Genomic DNA, 23,410 nt, shown 5'->3' on the forward strand with positions numbered 1-23,410 from the left:
TTATTTTTAAGAACTTATTTTCCCTTTTTTTATTTTATTTGAAAAGATCGGCTAAGATAAGCGTCTATTTTATTTGGCCATTCCTATATTTTATTTTATAAATAGTTATGAGGTATTGGAAAATCATTAATCACTGATTTAACGACTCGATTTCAATCAGTGAAGTCTGTGAGTTTCGACTAAAAAATGTTCTTTTAAGAATAATATACATAATAATAATAACATACAAAACTATTTTTCTATAATATTTAATAGTATTGCCAGAGATATTTTTTTTACCTGTAATTCCTATAACATAACATAACATAACTATAACAAATAGTATTGCAAAATCAATGATTAATTATTAAATGTCTCGAGGAAATCAGTGAATTCTATGTTTTTGGCTTGAAAGTTAAATTATTAAAGTACTTTAGAATTTAATTGTTTCTCATTTTGGATAATAATCAACAGAAACTAGAAAAAAACCTTTTATGGGAAGGTCTTAGTTCAGGGAACATCTTCCTATTATTTTTTTGTTATTTAAATCTGAATTCAAACAGAACTTTCGAAATAATTTGAAATTTTTCGTTAAGTTAAAACTAGTTATTTTTAAATTGTTAGATACATTTTTCTGCATGTACAATCAAATGGAATACGTGAGTTTCGACTGAAAAGTCGATCTCATTTTGTTTAATTACCATTTTTCCATCGCTTGACATTTAATTCTGAACTCAACCCGAAATTCAGCATTTTGATGAAAGTGAAAACCTAGTTACTTATAAAACTGTTAGATAAATTTATCTGAATGCACAATCTTATCGACCAGTAAAAAAGGATAATCAGTGGAATGTGTGAGTTTCGACTGAAAAGTCGATTTATTTTTGTTTAATTAAATACTGAGTATATCTAAATGTAATTCAAAAATGTGCCATTTGGCGGTATTCCCACTCCCAATCACTGATTGATGGTGGGAATGGTGCCGTCGTTCAGCCAGCGGACGTTGAGCTGCTCGATCTGGTGCTTCATGAAGATGATGCCGTACACCTCGTACTGGATCTCCAGCAGCTGGGCGCGGTGCGTCCTCGGCAGTTTCATGCCGACCACGAGGGCCAGCAGCGAGGTGATGATCATGAAGACGAATCCCTGGGCCATCAGGGTGCTCGAGTCTCGGGCATAGAAATAGGAGTTCTTCGCGTCCGCCACGAAGTAGAAGTACACGACACTGGTGCAGATCATTTTCAGGATGTAGGACGCACTCACGATGCACTCGGTGAAGCGCAGGTGGGTCACCTCCAGCAGGGCGATCTGCTGGCTGGAGTAGGCCAGGCCGAAGAGCACCAGGAGCAGCCACAGTGACCAACGCGACTCCGTCACGCTGCAGAGGATCAGGGCCAGCAGGGTGCAGAAGACCAGTGCCACCTGGGATCCCACAAAGGTGACCTTCACCGAGAGGAACCACTGGCAGATGGGGGCTAGCAGGCTGCCGCCGAAGATCACCCAGAACATGGCATCGATGCCCGAGAACTGGGTCAACCGGATGGCCGGATTCAGGGCGAACCAGTACACAAAGTACACGAACAGGGCAAACTGGATGGCCTCCGTGAAGAGCAGGAGCAGCATCATGTTCCACTGCTGGTTCTTGGTCACATAGAAGAACTGCAGCCGCTTGATCACCTCGTCGCGGCTCTCGAAGATGCTGCCATTGGAGTTGGCGATGCGCAGGTCGTTGTCCATGCTGTTCGCCAGGTCCACGCTGCCCAGGAAGTGCAGCACCTTCTGGCCGACGAGGATGGCCAGCATCACGGCGGCCACACTCAAGTACGTTCCGGCGAAGTTCACATAGATCCCGTCGATCAGCTGCTCCGTAGTCGCCGTCGTCGCCTGCCCCTCCCACTGCTCCACATTCCGGCTGTAGGCGGCCACGATCAGGCTCACCGCCGAGGCCACGCCCAGAAGGTAGCAGCTGCAGCTGGCCGAGATCAGGAGCGCCCGGCTGCCCTTCGAGCTGATCGTGTGCAGGAAGCTGTAGCCGGCCACGAAGGTCGTGCTGTGCGCCACGTACGAGATGTAGGCTCCAACGTGGTCTGCAACGGAAAATTGGGTAGGACTTTGAGTAAGGGATGCTAGGGCTTCTCAACAAAACAATCTAAACTGATAAAAAATTAATTCAAAAAATGTAATATCTGGCTATTAGGGCCAACATTTTATAATTCGTATTTAAATTATAAATACTATCATCATATTAAATACAGTATTTAAAATATTTGAATTAATGTGATTAATGTGTCCTATTTTATTTATTTATTCTATTTATTATTATTTCGTTAACAGTTTTCCTTAACTGGCTACTTATAAATAAATCATATCATAACCACTTATAAACTAGATCTTAAAACAAAAAATTCTTTAAAGAATATTTTTTAAAAAATACCTATTGTAATAGCATAAGGCTCTGCAAATTGGGTAATTTTTTGAATAATAATAATAATAATAATAATATTAATTTAGTTAAATCTGGCTTAACTTTAAATTAAATTTGTTAGATATAAAAATCTATTTATAGTCAACAAACTTTTAAAACAATTTTAAATTTCCATATTTAAAAAACCTAACAACCAAAATCATATATATCGAAAAACGAAAAATATATAAATTGAAAATGAAAAATTTACTACATTTGTACTTTCAAATCAATTTATAAGGAAAAACAAAAGTTTGTAGTTTTTATTTAGATTTTTTGTTGCTAAAAAATAATTTTAAAATACAAAAATTTATTTTTCGGTTTTTTTTGGGATTAAGCAATTTTTCTTAAGGGAAAATATTTCGGATTTTTTTGTGATTGAGTTTTTTCTTAACATATTTTGGATACCGATTTTTTTTGGTTGAACAGTTTTTTTAAGACTTGTAATAGAATCAAAGCCAAATAGTTTAAAATAATAAAATGTCACCGTTAGCATTCTATATAAACATTTCATATTTCATATTGTCTGTATAAGCCAAACCCATAAAATGTGGTTAATGTTTAAGCATGAAAACTTTTTGGAATTAAAAAAATAAATTGGCATATGAAAACAGTTTCGTTAACAAAGAAAGAATAATTGCAGAATCAGCACTATCTTAGGCATTCTAAAATATTTTATAAAATGCCTCACTCCAAATTAATTTTAAAAATATTTATTAGTAATAAGAAAAATTCTTCGTTTCATAAATTTAAAACAAGTCTTCGTTTCATAAATTTAAAACAAGTCGTCACAGTAACATTTATAATCAGGGACCGTAATCACAATTTAATAAATATTTTTTGAGCAAACAATAATTATTATTTGGCTTATAGCTCACAAAATAATCATTACTGTTTAAACCGAAAAAAATGTTTTTAAATATCGTAATAATATTTTTTAATTCATAAATTGTAATTATTTTTTGTCAATCAATTTAATAAGGAAATCATACACATGTGCCCAACCCATTGAAATCATATCCGTTGATTAAATACTTTACTAATGACTCACCAAATCCGTCGGCAAAGTAGAAGCAGCTGGCGATTAGATTGAAGACTCCGGCGGAGAGAAGCAGCCATGGCTGCCAGTAGACGATGCACTTCTTCACAAACTTGACCGCCAGCATGGCCAGGGCAGTGAGGAGCGCCCAGCAGGCGCCCAGGATCAGCGGTCCATAGTAGATGAGGCCCGCATTTAGATTCCGTTGCGTGACAAAGGCACAGATCGTGTAGCCAAAGATCATGCCGCAGGGCAGGAAGCTCAAGCAGACTGGGAATAATTGGGATATACTGTCATCGCAGGAAGAACTCCCTCAACAAGTTGACTCACCCACATAGCAGGGTGCATATTTGAAGAACTTCAGCACCAGTTTACCCCACACGTTCGACATGTTTCAGGAGAAGATTATTCAGATTATTCCAGCGGGGTGGTAAGTGGAGGAGCTTAGAGCATTTTTGTGGAGATGCCCACGATGAGCACCCAGACGCAAATGGGCCAGTTGAAGTCCATCGGCTAAGTCGACTGCGACAAAGGCGGCCAAGATAAGATAAGATAACCCGACCAGGTGCATATGTGTGGCCATGGTTACACCGAGAGAAAAGTTCAACATTTGTGTTTTTCAGAGAAATTGCGACTTACAATATTTTCGTATTTTATGTGTCTTGTATTTTATAATAGCAAGGGTTCGGAGTTTTTACTGATTTTGTCTAAACATTTTAGATACAAAAATTTAACCGGAATTGTTTTTTAACACCTGAGGTAAAATAATATTATTAGCACAAACAAAAAAAAATTTGGATGTCTAAGATTTAATGGTTTGGGTTCTGTGTTGATAACTTCAATATGTATAGTGTATTTATCACTTAAAATATATAAGGGTCAGCTCAGATTTAATAACTTAATACACAAACACTGATCAAAAAATTAAATAATACAAATAAATAAATATAAACTATTCAATTGAAAAGTTTATATTTAGTTTTTAAAATAAATATTTAATCATAATATCAAATGCAATACATATAAAATGGCATGACATAATATCAAATTATTTTAATAAACATGAAAAATAATATATTATTTTAGAATCATTTGATTTCAATTAAATATGGTTTCAATTTGAATTAAATCTTGCGATATTAAAATCATTTTCTAAAATATTCAAATAAAACATTTTAGGAAATTTTAATATTTTGATATTTGAAAAAACTTAAAATCAAATCGAAAAATATTTAAATTGAGTACAAAATATTTGGATTTACTGCTCTTTGTTTGTATAAATTTTGAAGTTTATCTGGTCAAACTCGAGCTATGGATTATATCAAAGATGGAGTTATATGGACATAATATTAAGGACTAATAAAGCAAAAGTTTTTATCCCCAGTGTATCTCCGTTTGAGTGACTAATGCCGCAGTGGAGTAAGCCACTTGGCCAGATAAACAGATGTCCACCGTTTGGTTTTGATAAGTCCCTCGGGAGTTGGCTGTCGACTTAAGTGAGGGCCCCTAATGTTCAGTTTACCCTCAAGAAATGTACATATTTTTGGCTACTTCCTTGCATACATCGACCCACAGAATAAGACTATGAGTCTATTCGCTTGCTAAGGCTTAAAATTAATCTTGAATGGCTAATAGCGATAGGGAATTCAGACAATCAAACGTCCGGCGATAAAGCTTGGGAAATTGATTTCAATTGAATATTATATGCCAGTGGGTATTTTATCAGTCATAAGTGGGCGTTTTGGTTTGGTGGCCGCGGGGCTGGGGGGGTTGGGGGGTGATTTAGGTGGGCGGGGGTAAGTTCTAAGTTAGTTTGTTTACCTTTGAGCAGACAATTGATTGCAGCCGAGAGCGAAAATCAGAGAGAGGCGGAGAGTGAATGAGTAAATATAGGGCTGTGAAGAGAACAAGGTGGATTCAATTGTAGGATGGCATTCCCAGTTAGATTTCTCTTTAATTTTACTGAACCTTTAGTTTATGCACCACTAAGCAAGATAGTTTAAAAAATTGTTAACTAGCAAGAATATTAACCTTTTCTACACTCTTTCCCATTTATTTTATAATTCCGAATATCTTATTATGTTACCTATCTTTATTAAAAACTCTTTTTTTCAAACTCTCAATGGAATTTATAAAGGCAAGAGTCGTTTTAACATTCAAAACACACAAAGTAGACGCTTTAGGTTACACAAAACGCATGTTGTTGAAGACATGCAAAAATGCCTCCTCATTTAAATAATTAAGAGGCTTTGCTATAACTTATATGCAAAGAAAAAAAGTATATATCTTATTGATTCATTAGCTTTTGATTAACACTATTACAGGAGCAGTTAGGAGTTGGAATATTTCTAAATTTATTATTTTCTAATCTCATACCGACACAAACTTTTATAAAGTCGTTCTGATTAGGAAAGTTGTTAGTGATAGATGTGCTTTACATTATATTCGATTCCAACCGCATTTAGTTTGAAGTGATTTCTGGACCATACTGCACTATAAGATTTTAAGCACATTTAAGTAATTAAGCATTAATTCTTGATCATCTGCACGTTGTATTGAAATAATAAGGTTTAATATCTTATCTATTTTATAAAATACAAATTAAAATACAAAAATTGATTATTAATAATTTTTAAAACTATTTTATAATACTATGCCTAAGCTTCATGAAAATATAAAATAAAAATTTGAAAAGTTTCCAAGGCTAAGACCCTACTATATTTTTCATGACATCAGCTGTATATATTTGTGAAGCAGTTGTTATCGATCGCCTAACAGCACTCTGTTAGGTTGCAAAATACGCAAAACTGAACTTCAAACGGAATGAAGTTAAAATCTGTGACGTCACAGAAGGAAAGCAACTTGGCAACTAGCGAGAGCGAATTGCATAAGCGTGCTTTTTGCGAGAGAGGGAGTGGCCAATGCGCCTGTCCGCTTCCCAGGCGATTCCCAAAATCCCAAAATCCCGGAACCCCCCACCGTAACCTCCACCCATCCAAATCCACACGAACGGCGGACCAAGTCGCGATTATCCGCTGCCAGGGCACCCCAATGTCTTGGCCCGGCCTTATCCCTGGCTTTCACTTCCGGCACTCGGCAGCGACGACAACTACAGCAGCGAAGTGCCAGGTTTACCACTAGCACCAGCACCAGCACCAGCACCACCCCCACTTTCTACTTTCCCATTTCACCAACCACCGCCGGTTAAGACCGCCCGGCGATTGCAAATCGGAATGCTGCATTCAGTGCTCCGGGGTTAGTGACTCGCAATGGAATTCGGCGGAGATTCCATCAGATGCGCGACCCGGATACGGATAGGGAAGTCATAGCCATAGCCATAGCCATAGCCACAACCATAGCCATAGCCATCGCACCCAGTGACCATGATTGTGATGAGCATCTGGTGCAGCAGCCTCAGCTTGAGCAGCCGCAGCCTGGCCATCGCCGTCGTCGTCAGCGTGACTCTGCTCTACTTCTCCTACAGCTTCAACGCCTGCCTCTTGGCCAGCATAAGTCGCAGTTTGCAGCAGGTAATTGACTATTACCATAAATCGCCAACAAAAAAATATAAGGTATTTTTTCATGCCCCGTAAACGGATCTTAAAATATAAAGACTAGTTTACAAAATGTATTCTATAAAACGTTGCAAAAACGAATGCAAAATGTCAGAGTGAATCAAAAAAGACACATAAAGAGTTCTTTATGGTAACATTTTTTTTCAAGTGTAACTTACGTTTCTCACCTGGTATTGTGCTTATTTTGTTATATCCAAATTCATGGTAAAATAATATGTGGTCATTCAAACACGTTATAGAAATTCGTTTGTTTATATGGAATAAATGGTACAATTCATGAGACGCCACAGAAAAGTCCACCATTAATTAAAGATGTGAAAAACGTTAACTACACTTTAAAAGGAAATGTAACCATGGGTGTTTTCTTAATCGTTTGTTAAGCATTTTATTCAAAACATGAAAGGAAGCAAACTTCGGCAAGCCAAAATTCATATACCCTTGCAGCTATTGCAAAAGTTAAATATTCTTGAAAACAAAAAAAATTATATTTTACTTGCTCATATGTTTAAAAGCATTGAAGCTATGATGATTTGCAGCTCAATTATTTGATAGTTCCTATGGCAGCTATATGATATCGTTTTTCGATTTTAATAACTCAAAAAATATAACAAAATAGAAAAGTGAAAAGGTTTATAAGAAACGTGCATACTACCATATTAAGGAGATTTTGTTATAATTAGAAGTGAAAACTAATGTTCGGGGGAAAAGTTAAACATATGTACATAAATAAACTCTCAATTTTCTGTCATGTTTTAAAGAAGTTATTCAGAATCGGAAAGGAATGATAAGAATGATATCTGCCTTCATTAATGACTTCGTACCATTGGGATTAAGCCAATTTTAAATTTAATTAAAACGTTTAAAAAAAATTATAAATTGACAAAGGTAACCCCACATTAAAGTCTTCTAGCAAACTGACAGAATAGATAAGATTTAATGCCAGAATTATTATTATTAAATCGATGTTCAATGGCACCTTTAAGTTACTCCCTTTTTGTTGGGAATGTGTGTGTGAATATGTATTGACCTCTGACCTCTTCCGCATAGAGCAACATACGCAACCTGCTGGCACTCACCTCCTCGACCCGCAACGACACTAGTGACGAAGGCAACAGCAGCAGGAGCAGCAGAAGCAGCAACAACTCCTCCGTCTCCCCCGTCTCCCCCGTCTCCTCCAGCAGTGCTCCTCCAGCCCAGACGGTCACCAGCAGCCTGGATGGGGCGCCCAAGTATCAGCTGCTCCGGCAGCAGGGCCTCCGACCGTCGCGCCACCTGCCCGACACGCTCATCATCGGCGTGAAGAAGAGCGGGACGCGGGCGCTGCTCGAGTTCATCCGCCTGCATCCGGACGTCCGGGCCGCCGGCTCCGAGGTGCACTTCTTCGACAGGCACTATCAGCGCGGCCTGCGCTGGTACCGCCACCACATGCCGTACACCATCGAGGGCCAGATCACCATGGAGAAGACGCCCAGCTACTTTGTCACCAAGGAGGTGCCGCAGCGCGTCTACCACATGAATCCGGCCACCAAGTGAGCACCTTTTACCTCGTAAACACGATTGCGGTCAAAACAATAGTAGTTATTTAGCTCATAGAAAAAGCCATTTTTTTTGTATATCTTCTTAAAGCTAATACTATAAATAGGGCAAATATAGGGAAAAACATTTCCCAAAGGTATAAAGTTGAAAAATATTTTTAAAAATCTTGATTAAAAAAAATATTTAAATTTTTTAATTTTAAAAATCAATCAGATATTAAAATCATTTTAATTCCAATATGACTATTTTCTTAAATTGTTATAAAATTAATTACCACAGTATACTGAAAAGTGAGTTTTAGGGAATGTTTAACAGTTTTTATTTTCCTTGAAAAACTAAAACTTTACATTGTTCCTCTACTGTTATTTTGACCGCAGCTATATGTATATGTCGATTGGTCTTTAAGTTTAACACTCATACGCACTGTTGCCCTTGATGAAATACTTTACTTTCGGGACCGAAAATAATGGTTATTTGAGACTTTTATTTTTGTTAAACATACTCTTTTTCCCTTGCGTATCAAACTGTACAAAAAAAATCAGGAAAATGGAAAAACAATTAACATTTTATTCAACCTGTCTAAAAATCAGACAAATTTGAAACCACATTAATTTTAAAATTCTAACTGGCTTATGTTTCGTCTGAGTAATTTGTATAGAAACTTTAAGACCATTTTCCAATTATTTAAGCTTTTAATATAATTGTTCGATTTTTTAATACCCATATCACAAAAAAAACAACCTTATTTAATTTTAAACGAAAGGTTTTTACTTAAAAAGGTGTCAATAAGTAAATTACAATATATTTTGAGTCCGAAAGGCTTTAAAAATAAATTAAATTAAATGGAAGATAGTGTGATTCATTTTTAAAGACACCTTTTTATGTAATTTCAAAACTCTATTTATTTCTGCGGTACCCCCAATTATTTTAAAATTAAATGTATTTTGGATATAACATAATTTAATTTTTGACACATCTAAAAGATAAAATTATATGTTAATATATTATATATCGTTACATGTACAGATTGCTGATTGTGGTGCGGGATCCGGTGACGCGGGCCATTTCGGACTACACGCAGGCGGCGAGCAAGAAGGCGGACATGAAGCGCTTCGAGCAGCTGGCCTTCGTCAACGGAAGCTACGCGGTGGTGGACACCAACTGGGGCCCGGTGAAGATCGGGGTGTACGCCCGCTTCCTGGAGCGCTGGCTGCTCTACTTTCCGCTCTCGCAGCTGCTCTTCATCAGCGGCGAGCGGCTGATCATGGACCCCGCCTACGAGATCGGCCGCGTCCAGGACTTCCTCGGCCTGAAGCGCGTGGTCACCGAGAAGCACTTCTACTTCAACGCCACCAAGGGTTTCCCCTGCCTTTTCAAGTCGGAGGCCCGCTCCACGCCCCACTGTCTGGGCAAGACGAAGGGGCGGAACCACCCGCACATCGATCCCGGGGCCATCGAGCGGCTGAGGGAGTTCTACCGGCCCTTTAACAACAAGTTCTACCAGCTGACCGGCATCAACTTTTCCTGGCCATAGGACAAGAGGCTGGGTGAGTTTCTTTCACCCGACAAGAAAAGAAGCAATCTTCGGCAAGCTGAAGTTTATGCAATCAATCTATGGCGATTTCTCGATGCATTTTTCATCGTTTCAATGGCAATTGTATGATATCGTTGTCCGATTTTAATAAATCTAAAACCGTAATTCTGAAATTTCATTTATTTTTCCGATTGTTCCAATGGCAGCTTTATGATATAGTCGTCCGATCCAGTTTCATTAAAGTAGCTCAAGACCTGAGGTGTTGAAACGGACGGACAGACGCACAAACGGACACGATGCTGATCAAGAATTTATATACTTTATAGGGTCGGAAATATCTTCTTCACTGTGTTAAAACTTTTGCCTGAAATTATAATTCCCTAGGCAAGAATATAAATAACATATATATAGAAATTCGAGGTGTAAGAACCTTAATTTATATAATATTATTAAGGAGGGTGCCACAGAAATCACGAGGGTCTTGAAATCATTTCAAAAGGTTAGCTGTGGCATTCCCAATATTCTTATATTTGAAGTGATTAGTTATATATATGAATCGAAAATCCAAATCATGGTCGACTATTTTAATTTCGAAAATAGGGAAGTCTCTTATATGTTTGTAATATTTTTTCAGACTAGTATAAATACTTGTTCTATTATATGAGATCGTAACTTTGATATTAGGCCATTTTTATCTTCTTAGGTAATTTTTTTTTGGGTGTTCTCTAATGTTTTATTATTTTAAAAATTATTGACAAAACAAGATAGTTTCGGTATGCAGAAGCTTATATATCCTGCAACTATAAAAAAGCGTATTATTCATTTAAAATGAGACTTCTTTGTATGTGTTTCAAAACAATAAATCTACTTTCCGGTACATTTTCGATCGTTCCTATGGCAGATACCTATATGGTTTAGTTGTTGGTTTATAACAATTTAAAACTTTTTTAAAAACGTATATGTTGAAAAACAACCATGTTAAGTGATATTTCTTTTATATCCTGTTGATTTTTTCATCTTTTCTTGAACAGCAATATGCTATAATCGCCCGATGTACATAAAGTAAAAAACCTATTTTTTTTAAATATAAAAAAAATCAACTCGTCAAGTGATGCCTATAGAAAGAATATATGTACTTACTTACTTTTCACTGCAATTAAATAATATTCTGCAAGGGTATACAAATGGCAAGGACTCAAGGGGCAAATCTGGGGTATTAGGGGTCATATTCAGTTCACTTTTACCTCGATGTTGGTTAAAATGATTCCCCTAATATGTGATCTTATTTATGTTTCAGTATATGGCCGGCATGCGGTAAACCAATGGAGTTAAATTTAGAAAAAGGAGACATTGTTGTTGCTGGCTAGGCAACGGACTGATATTGTTGATTGCATTTTTGATACATACAATTGTACTTATATATAGTATATACACACACGTAAACTTAGTGCTCAATTAATTGTAGCTTTATCGGGAGACAAATTCAACGAAGTGCGTCCTACACGAAGTATGCACTCAAAAACAATACGGTTCCTCTATCCAATTCAAATGAAAATCAACACACACTTTTCCCCACTATACTCGAAAATCACACACATATGCCTAAGATAATTATGTGCATTTATATACAAATAGTGAACAAATAGAGCTTACTACGAAATTCCTACAGTCTCCTATATAGTATATATTGAATACATATTATATAAATAGTTCCAAGAATTTCAATTGCATGACTCAACCAATACAATTGCTTAGCTAATTTCAATTAAAACACAACCTAAATAAATCGACTTTAAACCAAATCAAATTAATTAATTTATTAATTGCAATGGTATCGTCTTACTGTCCATTCTCCCAGTTTGCCATCAAAATAGTAAATCCGAGGTGTTCAGTTTTGTAAATTTATTGATTTTATTTTGGTTTTTAAATTGTTTGTGAACGATTCACGTTATTCGCTTTTCTTGCTTTGTTTTCAACGTTAATGATAATTTCTTGATTTAAGGATTCTGTGGTCTTGTTCTTTCTTGTTCTTTCTTTTGCCACTAGATTTTAATTTCTCTTTTTTTTTCGTTTTAAGTACAATTGATTAAATAAATCGCGGTGGTTCGTGGTTGTTTCTTGTTGCTTTAAGGTATTCATCCAATTTGCCTTCGTTTGTTTGCTTTTATACAGTATGTTGGTAGATATATTTATTATATTAGAAAATTATATATTATTTTTTGGGATTTTTTGATGTTTGTTGGTGTTTTCTGCTTAAGGTTATGAATTTCATTAAAAATAACTATGCATAAGTGGTGATCGTAAAAGTAACTATGGTAATAACATTAGGCGTAACGAACTAGGTGAAAATAACTTAATTCCTATAGTAGGGTGTGCCTAAAACTAGGTAGCTACATGTTCTTTGATTTGATATATTACAATCATCCGATTGATTTCGGTTTCGATTTCGATTTCGGTTTAGGAAGGCGGGCGGGCGGGCGTTTTAAAAATGAGATGTGGAGATGATGAGTGGAGGACAACTGAACTTCTGGACTACTGGACAAAACTGGACTACTTCAGCTGATCTTCGCCGAGTGTGTCGAGGAGCTGGCGCCAGCTGGCCACTCCCACACCGCCAGATGCTCGTCTCGCTATCGCCACCTCATCGAGAACCGCTTCCGATTTGGAGCTCTGCAAACGCTTCTCGCAGTAGAGGCTGCCCACCGGCTTGGCCATCGATGCCGCCAAGCTTTTGGTCACCGTGGAATAGTGCAGGGCCGACGAGGATTCATGGCCACCACCGGCTATGGTGGGCGACACTGCCTGCGCATCAGCGCTCACCTGACGCTGCAGTATCGGCACAGCCTGTGTGGGCGAACTCTTGCCTCCTCCTCCTGATGCTCCGGCTCCTGATGCTGCTGCTGTTGGCGGTGGCGGAGTTGCCTGGCTGCGATCCTTGATGGGAAACTTGTTCTTGGTGCAGCTCAAGTCCAGCTCCAGCGTGTAGAAGCGTCCGCGAGTGTACTGCCGGTTTTCGTTCCTCAAAATTGTACCGGCTTCATCCGATGCACTGGCCGCTCCAGCGGAGGTGGCCACACCTACACCTCCTGCTGCTGCTCCTCCTCCGGTTGCTCCAACACCTGCAGCTGGCTGCTGGCTGATTGTGCAGATGCTACTGCGATTGCTGTTCCCGGTGGGCAGGGCTGTGTGGGCGGTGGTCACCGAGCTGGCCTGCGTGCCCGCCCCACTACCGTCGCAGACATCCTCGCCGGCGTCGTCGTCGCCGTCGCCGTCGGAACTGGACAGCGAGCTCTCCGTGTCGTCGATGTGCAGCTGATTCCGTGGCTTTGCCTTCACCTGGGCATTGGCCGGCTGAGCGGCCGGCGAAGACTTGGTTATGCGGGGCGACTGGTCCATTATAAGGTTCTCCCAGCTGGTCTCGTACACGCTGGCCAATTGGGCCGCCGGCTTGGGCTTGAGGATCATGGCCTTGAACGGCATGGCCTGCATTGTTGCGGGCGGCGAGGCCAGTGGCTTCTCGTCGTCGGGAAACTTTCGCGCCCCGATTATCAGCTGCGGCTCCACGTAGAACGAGTCGAAGTTGAGGTCCAGGAAGAGCTCCTGCAGGAAGCGGCGGGCAATCATGCGATAGCTGCTCCTGCCCAGCGTCTTGCAGGACTCCGAGTAGAGACAAATGTCCTATAATGCAGTGGATAACTTATCCTGTTTGCTGTACAACTTAACTTTGTTAAGCACAAGTTCTCACCTGAAAGGCGTGCGGATGCTTCTGCTTAAGCTCCAGCAGCGCCATCTTCGACTGCTTGGCACTGACGGGATTGGCCAGCCGCTGCACATTGTACAGTATGGAGGCCGTCAGCCTGTCCGGCAGGCTGTCCTCGCTCAGCATGCTCTCCGGCGAATGGAAGCTTATGTCCGCACCCAAAGCGGCTCCCGACGTCGCGCCTCCCGCGGCGGACGATCCCGAGCTCTTCTTGGCCAGAACAGGTCCGGCCTGGATGCCGGCCGCCACAAGGGCGGCTGCCGCACTGCTGTACAGTTCACAGGGGGCCAGGGAGGCGCCACCGCCACCACCGACGCCACCATTGCTCTGGCCAACGCTGTGGTCGTGACCCGACTGCTGTCTTGGCGAGCGGGCGCAGTGGAGGCACTGACTCCGCGCATGCTTGGCGCCCTGCTGCCACTGACGCGGCTGGCGACGACTGGCGGAGGAGACGTCCGACAGCGAGGATATCACCGAGGACTCGTCGCCGCCCTCGTTGGTCAGTGAGTCGTTGAGGAACGGCTGCCGACCAATGCTGCCCAGCAGATTGATGCCCATCAGATCCTGGTCCTGGATGTCGCGCGACACGTACGTCCGACTGAGGTTGCGTGTGGGAAACAGGTCCAGCACGTTCTTGGGCAGACAGATGCCCGCGTAGCACGGCCCCTGCAGGTCGTTCTGGGGCAGGAACTTGGGGGCGTTAAGCGTGGGCAGCAGCACGTTCAACTCGTCCGCGGAGAGACGTCTGTAAGGGTGTAAAATACGGATTGAGTACCATCCACTACTACTTATCATACCCGTTACTCGTTAGGTAAAAGGGTATTTTTTGTTAGTTGAAAAGTATATAACGGGTAGAAGTCGAGCCGATCTAGCCATGTCCATCTTTCTGTCTGTCTTTTGTCCGTCTTTTTGTCTGTTTTTTCGTCCGTCTTTTGGTCCGTCTTTTGGTCCGTCTTTTTGTCCGTCTTTTTGTCCGACTTTCTGTCCGTCTTTCTATCCGTGTTTTTGTCCGTCCTTCTGTCCGTCTTTCTATCGAATACCACAAAAGCCAGACAATTGGATTAAACCTGCAGATTTTAGTAACGCCTATCAAGTATTTAATTTATTTTAAAGTTTTGACACTCCCACTCTTACGCTCATTAATTTTGAAACTTTTTCATGGTGAGGCCAGCTATTGAGCGGTTTATGTTTATTCGGTCAATATCAATCGACACACCAAAAATGTTCCAAACCGAACCAATATTTTAGAAGTTATTAAGCATTTTTAAATTATGACGTCACTGCATAGAGCGAAAGAGAGCGAAAAACTATAAGCGGGGGCGGGGGTAGCAAAGTTGACCCTGCAATCCGACAGATGGCGTCGCCTATTTACTTTTAACTTTGTCAAGCTGTCTTTGTTCTTGTCTACTCATTCCCTACCATGCGAAACTCACCTGTAAACCTCATTCAGCTTGGGCTGGCGGTCCAGACTGCGCACCTTGAGCCGACGATGGGCATGGGTCCAGTCGGGCCGGCGCATCTGCACCTCGGGTGTGCCGATCATCTCGGCGAAGTCGTAGAACGCGGCCGCCGACTCCGAGAAGACGGGTCGACTGTGGGCGCGCAGGGAGCGCAGCTGGGCATAGCCCTTCATGGCCATGGGACTGAGGGTGGAGGGCAGCAGACTGGTGGCCAGCTGGTGACGCCGGATCAGCTCGTCGCTCTCCAGCAGATTGGACATGCTCGGAATGGGACTCAGCGGGAATTGCTGGAAATCGCTCATGTTGGCCGCTGCTGCGGCGGCCGCGGCTGCAGTGCGCCCGGTCACCGATTCGCAGCTGCTGACGCCGGAAGTGTTCGAATCCGTGCAGGAGTTGTACCGTATGCGATGCTGGTACGGCATGGGATAGAGCCCTGCCCCCGGCATCGTGGTGGCTCCGCCGCCGAGCAAGCTAATCACATCCGTGGTCTTCGACTCGGAGAGCGAGCGCTGGTGCTTGCCCTGGCGCAGGTTGCTGCCCTCCGGCAGAGTCTTCGACTTGGCGGCCACCCCAGCCAGGCTGGCCAACATTCTGGGATGCACATCGTCAGTTGTGGTGCGAACGCTATCCGTGGTCGTGGTTGTTGTGTTCGGATCCTGCACCGTGGGATGAAGGCCTCCCGTGGTTCCGGACATGGCCACACCGCCGGCGCCTGCACTCGACTCCGTCTGGTCGCCCAGCAGATTCCAATAGTAGGAGCCCGTGTAGTAGAACCCATCGATCTGATCCTCCAGCATCGTCAGGTTGTCCGCCGGCACATCCTCGTAGTAATGTCGCACCGGTGTGTACTGGCTGGACATCCAGTCCTCCGGCTGATGCACTGGCCACATGGTATTCCTGTCATGTCGCACGCTCAGCCAGTCTGCCAAACATGCAGTTTTATATTTAGGCATTTAATTCAATAATCAGGTAGGCATATGTGGGCATATGCACTTACTCAGTTTAAAAAGTATATTGGCTCCTGCTTGGGTGCCGGCAATAAGTCCCAAGGCACTAAAACAGGTGGCTCGCACCGAGTAGACCTCGCACTTGGTCACCAGCACAATCAGCTTCTCATAGAGTCTACGAATATGGGGAATTACATTGAGTACAATTCAATAATAAGCATAAAAAACCACTTGTTCACCTAGCATTCACTTCCACAAAGTATTCAATTCCATTGGCATGGGTTGAGGCGTGGGCCAGTGCCCAGATGGACGCCTTCAGGTCCAGGCACTCGCCGTCGTCCGAGCACTTGGCCCGTGTGAGCAGCTCGAGGAGCTGCGGCAGATCGCCGTGCTTCCGCAGCGCCGTCATTCCCTGGGCAGTCTGCGCCATCTGGCCGTAGAGATGGGGGGCAATGTTGGGCGGAACAGTCTGTGGTCTCTGGTTGCAGTTGCGCCGCGAGTAGTAGCCATCCTCGTTGCGGATGTGCAGCGTCAGGCTGGAGTGGGTGTCGGCCTCGACCAGGAGCACGTAGCGCTTGTTGTACCCGTTCCGCCAGTACCGGATCTCATCCACGATCTGCGCCTTCGTACTGTTCAGGCCGCGCGGCAGTGAGTAATAGCGGGCCATCAGCAGGCGTCCGGCATCGCCGCGCTGCGTGAGATTGGGCCACCGGCTGACAATCTCCTCCAGGTAGTACTTGTCGTGGCAAGCCTCCTCCAGCACCTCCATTGCGGCCAGCACCACGCTGCGGTCGGCATCCCGCGTCTGGTGGATGATCAACGGAATGCCCCACACCTCAAAGTGCGGCAGTCGGGCGCGCAGCAGCACAGCCATGAACTGGGTGGCATATAGTCGTCCGCTGCGCGTCTTCGCCGACGTCAGCGCCTTCTCCAGCACCTGGCGAGGCAGCTTCTCGTAGCTGTAGTTCAAGCCGGACACAATCAGCTTGACATAGCAGACATGATCCGTCAGTCGCACCAGGTTGATCAGGCTGAAAGTACGGGTTTCTCGATTAGCTTAGCTCTTACTAGAACCCATGTTCCTCTTCACTTGCCTACAAAAATACCCTTTCCCTTTTATCTTTCTTCTTTTACAATAGAAATTATTGGTTTATCTTCCTTCATAATATACATAATATACGATTAGCTTAGCTCTTACTAGAACCCATGTTTCTCCTCACTTGCCTACAAAAATACCCTTTCCCTTTTATCTTTCTTCTTTTACAATACAAATTATTGGTTTATCTTCCTTCATAATATACATAATAATATACATGCCTACAAATACTCTTCTCTATCATCTTTCTTCTTTTACAATAGAAATTATTGGTTAATCTTCCTTCATAATATACATAATATACGATTAGCTTAGCTCTTACAAGAACCCATGATCTTCTTCACTTGCCTACAAAAATACCCTTTCCCTATCATCTTTCTTCTTTTAGAATACTAACTATTGATTAATCTTCCTTCGTAATATACATTTTTAGTTTCAACATATTTTATAAGTACACTTTTGACAATTTCCAAGCTTTGACTTCCTAACAACTTTTGACCTTTCCTAGTTTCTACTTAGTAGATTCGAGTTAATGATACTTACTATTCAAATACGGTGGTGTTTTTGAGCACTTCGATGCCCTTGGTGGTTCGGCACATGCGTCCGATATAGAGGAAATACTGCTGACACATCGTGTTGTTCATGTGCTGCGGACTAAAGAGACAGTCGTGGGCACGATTCGATGTGGTGACGGCCGCCAACTGCTGGCTGATGTCGGAGAAGTAGTCGGTTATGTAGCGCATACACTCCAACTGCAAAGTGGAGCAAATAGAGAGTCATTAGGTGGGTTTCCACCAAGGTCGCTTTACAACTAAGAGCACCCACCTCGCTGCTGCCCAAGAGGACATCGATCAGATCCAGTCCGGCACTGACATACGTTGGCAGGCTCTGTCCAGGCACCAAATCCTGGTGCGAAAACCGATTGTTGCGCGGCTTGTAAAAGTCCACAAGGCGCCTCAGGAACTTTCCCAGAGTGTAGTCCAGTTTGCGGATTAAATTCGACTGCAAAAAGAATAGCTCAATGTCATAAATTCCTTGTTGTAAGTGCAAGTGAAGCCATCACATTAATGTTTCAAAATGGTTGGTACTTAATGTAGCTTTGACATCAATACAGCATTACAGCTCTGTGAACGTATAGTTCGTTTGGGCTCACCTTAAGTATGGTGGTGATAACATCCCAGTCCCAGAGATGCGCATCCGCTTGGGTCAGCACCCGCGAGTCAGTGAGCAGCCGATTGAAGGCTCGAAAGTTGTCAAAGAAGGCCTGGGGGAAGAACTTTCGCTTCAGCCGGAAACTGGACCTCGAGGAGCCCGAAGCTTGCGAGTTGGACTCGTCGCTGGAGGAGACTGAGTCCAGCCGGGAGCGATCGAGCGTGGCTCGGAACTGGCCGACGGGCGGGACCGCTGAAGCGGCCGCTTCGGCCGTATCCTGCAGCTGGAGCACTGGACCCGCCTGCTCCTGCACGTTGAGGTGACGTCGAAAGAGACGCGTCTGGATGAGGGCACCGCCCTGGATAATGCTGTCTAGGAAGAGGCTGCACGATGCCGGCCGCTGGCGCAGCATCTTCTGGTAGTTCTGCAGGGCGGCCACAGCCGCATTGGCCTGCTGGTTTCCCTGGGTGGCGTGACCCACCAGCGTGGGCAGCGCCGGACTCGTGCAGCAGATGTCCGGCGGCAGGTGCGTGTGCATCAGCTGCAGGATCTTGCCAATCAGCACCGTGGCCTGCACCGACACGAACTGGTCGCTGGCCACGGCAACCTCGACGAGCGCATTGAGCAGTCCCGTCTCCAGGAAGCAGTAGAGCATCAGCGCCAGGTGCTGCTCCACCACACTGGGCGCCCGGGCCGCCAGCGTTGGCAGAATGGAGCGCCCTTCGGCGGACACGAAGCCATTGGTCAGCAGCCAGGAGGTCTGGAAGTCCGACGGATCCACAGCCTGCAGCGCCACCGCATAGTCATCCGTCCACGTTGGCTGCGGCAGCGAGAGCAGCTCGTACAGCAGATCCAGTATTGCTTTCTGCGGGAATTCAATTGTTTAATGATTTCAGCTCAATAGCAAAAGAAGCGGTTAGGTATGTACTCACTCTGACTTCAATCTGATTCAAATAAAGAGCGTCGACTATTGCCTTCAGGCCTGAGGGTTTGCTAGGATCACAGAATTCGAGGGTGCCCGTCCAGCTGCGCAGCACGGACAGAAGTGCCAGTCGACAGCTGGTGTAGCGAAGTTCACGCGCATCTCTGCAAGATAATTATATGTCTGTGAGAATAATGTTGCTAATGTTGCACTGTATGCAGTAGTACTGAAATGAACAACTATTTGGCTCATCGAATTTGGTCTATAAACTGTTTATGGACTCTTTTCTGCTTTGTAAAATATTGTATGCTCATATCAAATATAAACAAACTATGGGGTCTTAAACGCAATTAATAGTTATTTGTTTGTTAGTTGCATTTCTGACTAGCATATGTTTGTAGCTTATTTGATTATTAGCAGCATTTCTGAACAATTTGTTTTTTGCAATGCTGGTAAGTGCGGCCAAATGTATTCAATCATCACCGACATCAGCTTTTTTTGTTTAGAACTTTAGCACTACGGTTTGTTTACTTTCGGCAAGTCAATAAGTGTAATCGATCCGAAGGCGTCTGGTTTTTAAAGCTGATTCAGCATTTGCGAAACTTCCATAAATATGGGTTCATTTGCAGTTTGCATTTGTATTATGTTATTGGGTTGTCAGCAGTTTTAAATTTTAGGGTGTCTTAACCAATTTGTTATAATATAATATTATTTTCGGTTTGAAACCTTTACACGTATAATTAAATATGTAATTAAGCCTTGGTTATTCAGAGACTCACTTGTTTTTATCCATGATGCCGAGTCTGTAGGTGAAGTCGCAGTACGGAGCGGCCAGGCAATCCAGCCGCACTCCGCAGATGTTCCTCGTCTGCGGCCATTCGAGGAGGTACAGGAGCACGCCGCAGAGACTCTCGGCAATGCGGGGATTGTGGCACTCCAGCACGTTGCGTGTGATGGAGGTAACGCCGCCGCAGACGATGAGCAGCGCCGGATTGAGCACGGCGAACTCGGCCAAGGTGGCCAGGCAGGCGCGCAGCAGATTGTCGTTCTCCTCGATTCCGCTGTCGGCCAGCGAGACGAGACAGCGCACCACCACCGGACTGATGTCCTCCGGCGCAATGGCCAGCATCTTGCGCACCAGCTTCAGGGCCTGGACGCGCTCATCGTCGTTCTTTAGCATCAGGTCAATGGAGCGGCACAGCAGGTGCTGCAGCTGCAGCGCATTGAACGCCTTGATGTCCTTCGGCGTGCTCAGGGCATAGCGGATCGTCCTCAATGCCGCCGCTCGCACCTGGGTGAACGTGTGCACCAGTGAGGCACTCAGGCTGCAACGGAACCACATGGAGGACATTAGTCTTGGCGCTCAGATCACCCCAGAAAACCTTACCAGTAGAGCAGCTCCTCCGTGCTGAAGCGTATGTTGTTGTGGTGGGAGCCCTTTCGGGCCCCCAAGCAGAGCGAGGCCAGCGCGTTGAGCAGGAACAGTCGCTTCGTGTCCCGCGTCTCCTCCATACAGAGCATCGCGTATATGTCGAAGGCATTTTCGGCGGCCGTTTGCTTGGGATCCAGGCGGTAAAAGTCCTCCGGATCCTGCGAAACTGTAAGGACAATCAATGATAAAGCGTTTAATTAGTTCTTGTTTTTAAATTGCATTTTCTAGTCGTACAAATAGAAATAGAAATCGTAACAATTTCGATTAAATAGAGTTGGATTACATTAACATTAAGCATGCTATTTATAATTAATAAGAAAGAAATAATAAGAAAGATTATTCGATCCTACAAAGACTAAAAAAGTTATTTCGACACGTTTCTTACGCATGTATGTGCATATATGTATTGTACAATCAAGATCTTATATTGAAATTCGATTAAGGTGCTAAAAAGGTTTAACCTAGCACTTTTTTATTCCTTAAGTTGTTACAATTACATTTTTAAATATTAATTAAAAAAATTAAAATAAATTTAAAAAAAAAAAAACATTTTTTGATTTTTGTAGAACTAATACTAATACAATAAAAATATAATTAATAATTTGTAAATTTACGATATATTTAAAAAAAAATGTAATATCAGGTGATGTTGCAATCGAATATGTCTAAAAAATTTAAAAAAGTTTATTACATTTTGAATTAGGGTCAATTAGGTTTTTTTTGTTAAATTTATGTTCTGGGCATATTTTAATAGTTTAAAAAAAATCAATATTTGTTTGCGAAATTTACTTGATTCCTCAACTATTATAAAAAATACTCCTAAATATCAAAATAGTGAACAATTTCAAATAAGAAACCTAAATAGATAATATCGTTCCTAGATAGATTTAAACAGATATATCCTGATCAGCATTAGAATCTCTCGTTTTTAGATGCACATACACATGCATGAAAGTAGCCACTTGCAATAGAAAGCGATCAAAGTGAAATTGATCCACGAGCGAAGCTAATGAGCTCTGTCTCTGCCGCTGCCAACGTCGACGCAGGCTGTGCACGTGAAATGACAACAACGGCGTCATAACAGTTTCGTTGTTGTTTTTTTTTGCTGTTATTGTTGTTGTTGTTGTCGTCGTTACAACTAACTGTACTTGTATGATGGATTTGGATGGAAAAAGAGAGAGAGAGAGTGTCAGAGAGAAAGAGGTGGAGAGAGCGAAATAGTGAAGGACACGATGAATGGAAGAAACCGAGCATTTAATGTCTTCTTCTTGTTATTGTTGTTAATGTTTTGTGGATGTTTATGTTGTTGTTGCTGGTGCTGCGTCATCGTTTTTGGGGGCTCTCTTTATGCTGGCGACCGTCTATAAATAGTCGGCCAACATGAAGCCGAAGAATTTGGTCAAATGGCAACAACACCAACACAACAGTAGCAACAACCAAAATAAAAATAAAAATATGTACATAAATAAAAAGTAAATATAGGATCCGCTGGCTCAGGGGAAATAATGCTGATCAGAATATGCCATGCTGTCGATATACATCGGTTAAGCAAATCGTTCGCTATACATCGGTACCGTTATGCGCAGTCAACTTAACAGCGCTTCTGCCAGCGTGTTTTGTTGTTGTTGTTTCTGTGGTTGCCCATGCATTTGACATCAATGTCAACAAATGCGATGCAACCAATTATTGAATAAGTCCACAAGCAAGGGGAATGGGGAGGGGGCGCTTGCAGTGTAAAGGTAACGGTATGGGATCCACAACAGCAACAGCTGCTGTTTTCCCCCGGAAATCGCCAAAAACAACAACGGAAAAGGTAGGGAAAACCCCAGCGGTGGTTGCGACAACATCCCGATTTCATGTTGATGTCAATTAACACATTCGTTACATTACCTTTAATGCGTAATTGTAATTTGCTCCGCTTGCCAAAACGCCAACTGGAATGTAGGGAGGCCATCGCGGGGTTAGGCGATTTGCGGGGATCTTTGGGGCGGGGGCGGCAATCGGCACCCGCCGATTTGCTTAATGTCAGCACACGCGGATCACACTTAAATATATTGCTTTTCAATTTCACTTGCTGCACAATTTACATTTTTTTTATTGGGCTGCTCGCCGCTTCAGTGTGACCGTCCGAGGGGCAGTGTAAAATACCAACTAAGCCATTGCGGTCCTCTTCAGTAAGTATCAGCCAAAACAAATGGGAAAAATAATCGAAAATCTGTCCATTATTTATAAAATAGATTTCCAGTCTGCACTGCTTAATATAGAAGAATGGTGTTAACATATATTTTTATGTATTTTCAATGTTCAGTTAAATAATAATAAGTCCAAAAATGATTCCATTCAAAGAACTTTCAGTTAAATATTATATTAGAAAGTTTTGAATAAAAATCGCTAACCTGACTAAAGAAAACGTTAGATATGTGGAAATGACTTCATAATTAAATAGCTAAAAACAAAATCCAGAGTTTCAAGATCCCGCTGTTTTCAAAAAATATGTCTAGAAAACAGCAACAT

The 23,410-nt window shown here is 42.6% G+C and overlaps 3 protein-coding genes across 3 annotated transcripts; 1 reads left to right on the forward strand and 2 right to left on the reverse strand.

Moving 5' to 3' along the window:
* Positions 1 to 830: 830 nt before the first annotated feature.
* LOC108134934 lies at positions 831 to 3,968 on the reverse strand. The gene is made up of 3 exons (XM_017255454.1): positions 3,813 to 3,968; positions 3,495 to 3,752; positions 831 to 2,066 (listed from the first exon to the last, which is right to left on the reverse strand). The coding sequence occupies exons 1-3, from the start codon at positions 3,871 to 3,873 to the stop codon at positions 937 to 939; spliced, it is 1,449 nt and encodes a 482-aa protein (XP_017110943.1). The 5' UTR covers positions 3,874 to 3,968; the 3' UTR covers positions 831 to 936.
* Positions 3,969 to 6,388: 2,420 nt separating this feature from the next.
* LOC108134850 (heparan sulfate glucosamine 3-O-sulfotransferase 6) lies at positions 6,389 to 11,917 on the forward strand. The gene is made up of 4 exons (XM_041709902.1): positions 6,389 to 7,012; positions 8,105 to 8,586; positions 9,620 to 10,140; positions 11,425 to 11,917. The coding sequence occupies exons 1-3, from the start codon at positions 6,866 to 6,868 to the stop codon at positions 10,125 to 10,127; spliced, it is 1,137 nt and encodes a 378-aa protein (XP_041565836.1). The 5' UTR covers positions 6,389 to 6,865; the 3' UTR covers positions 10,128 to 10,140; positions 11,425 to 11,917.
* A 97-nt stretch (positions 11,918 to 12,014) lies between these two features.
* LOC108134845 (rapamycin-insensitive companion of mTOR) lies at positions 12,015 to 23,035 on the reverse strand. Its single transcript, XM_017255306.2, has 12 exons — positions 22,787 to 23,035; positions 20,852 to 21,062; positions 20,244 to 20,789; positions 19,475 to 19,628; positions 18,544 to 19,407; positions 18,216 to 18,392; positions 17,934 to 18,142; positions 16,534 to 17,325; positions 16,345 to 16,469; positions 15,321 to 16,269; positions 13,873 to 14,632; positions 12,015 to 13,805 (listed from the first exon to the last, which is right to left on the reverse strand). Exons 1-12 carry the CDS (start codon positions 22,848 to 22,850, stop codon positions 12,678 to 12,680), a joined length of 5,979 nt encoding a protein of 1,992 aa, XP_017110795.1. The 5' UTR covers positions 22,851 to 23,035; the 3' UTR covers positions 12,015 to 12,677.
* Positions 23,036 to 23,410: the final 375 nt, after the last annotated feature.

Source organism: Drosophila elegans, unplaced genomic scaffold (genome assembly GCF_018152505.1).
Source record: "Drosophila elegans isolate 14027-0461.03 unplaced genomic scaffold, ASM1815250v1 contig_149, whole genome shotgun sequence".
Taxonomy (NCBI): Eukaryota; Metazoa; Arthropoda; class Insecta; order Diptera; family Drosophilidae; genus Drosophila; species Drosophila elegans.

Coding starts and splice junctions, on each gene's coding strand:
- LOC108134934 (XM_017255454.1), bottom strand. CDS start 3,873: ATGTCGAACGTGTGGGGTAAACTGGTGCTGAAGTTCTTCAAATATGCA. Junction 3,753..3,812: donor ATATGCACCCTGCTATGTGG/GTGAGTCAACTT, acceptor AATTATTCCCAG/TCTGCTTGAGCTTCCTGCCC. Junction 2,067..3,494: donor CTACTTTGCCGACGGATTTG/GTGAGTCATTAG, acceptor TTTCCGTTGCAG/ACCACGTTGGAGCCTACATC.
- LOC108134850 (XM_041709902.1), top strand. CDS start 6,866: ATGATTGTGATGAGCATCTGGTGCAGCAGCCTCAGCTTGAGCAGCCGC. Junction 7,013..8,104: donor TAAGTCGCAGTTTGCAGCAG/GTAATTGACTAT, acceptor TCTTCCGCATAG/AGCAACATACGCAACCTGCT. Junction 8,587..9,619: donor CACATGAATCCGGCCACCAA/GTGAGCACCTTT, acceptor TTACATGTACAG/ATTGCTGATTGTGGTGCGGG.
- LOC108134845 (XM_017255306.2), bottom strand. CDS start 22,850: ATGGCCTCCCTACATTCCAGTTGGCGTTTTGGCAAGCGGAGCAAATTA. Junction 20,790..20,851: donor ACGGAGGAGCTGCTCTACTG/GTAAGGTTTTCT, acceptor GTTCCGTTGCAG/CCTGAGTGCCTCACTGGTGC. Junction 19,408..19,474: donor TGAATCAGATTGAAGTCAGA/GTGAGTACATAC, acceptor GAATTCCCGCAG/AAAGCAATACTGGATCTGCT.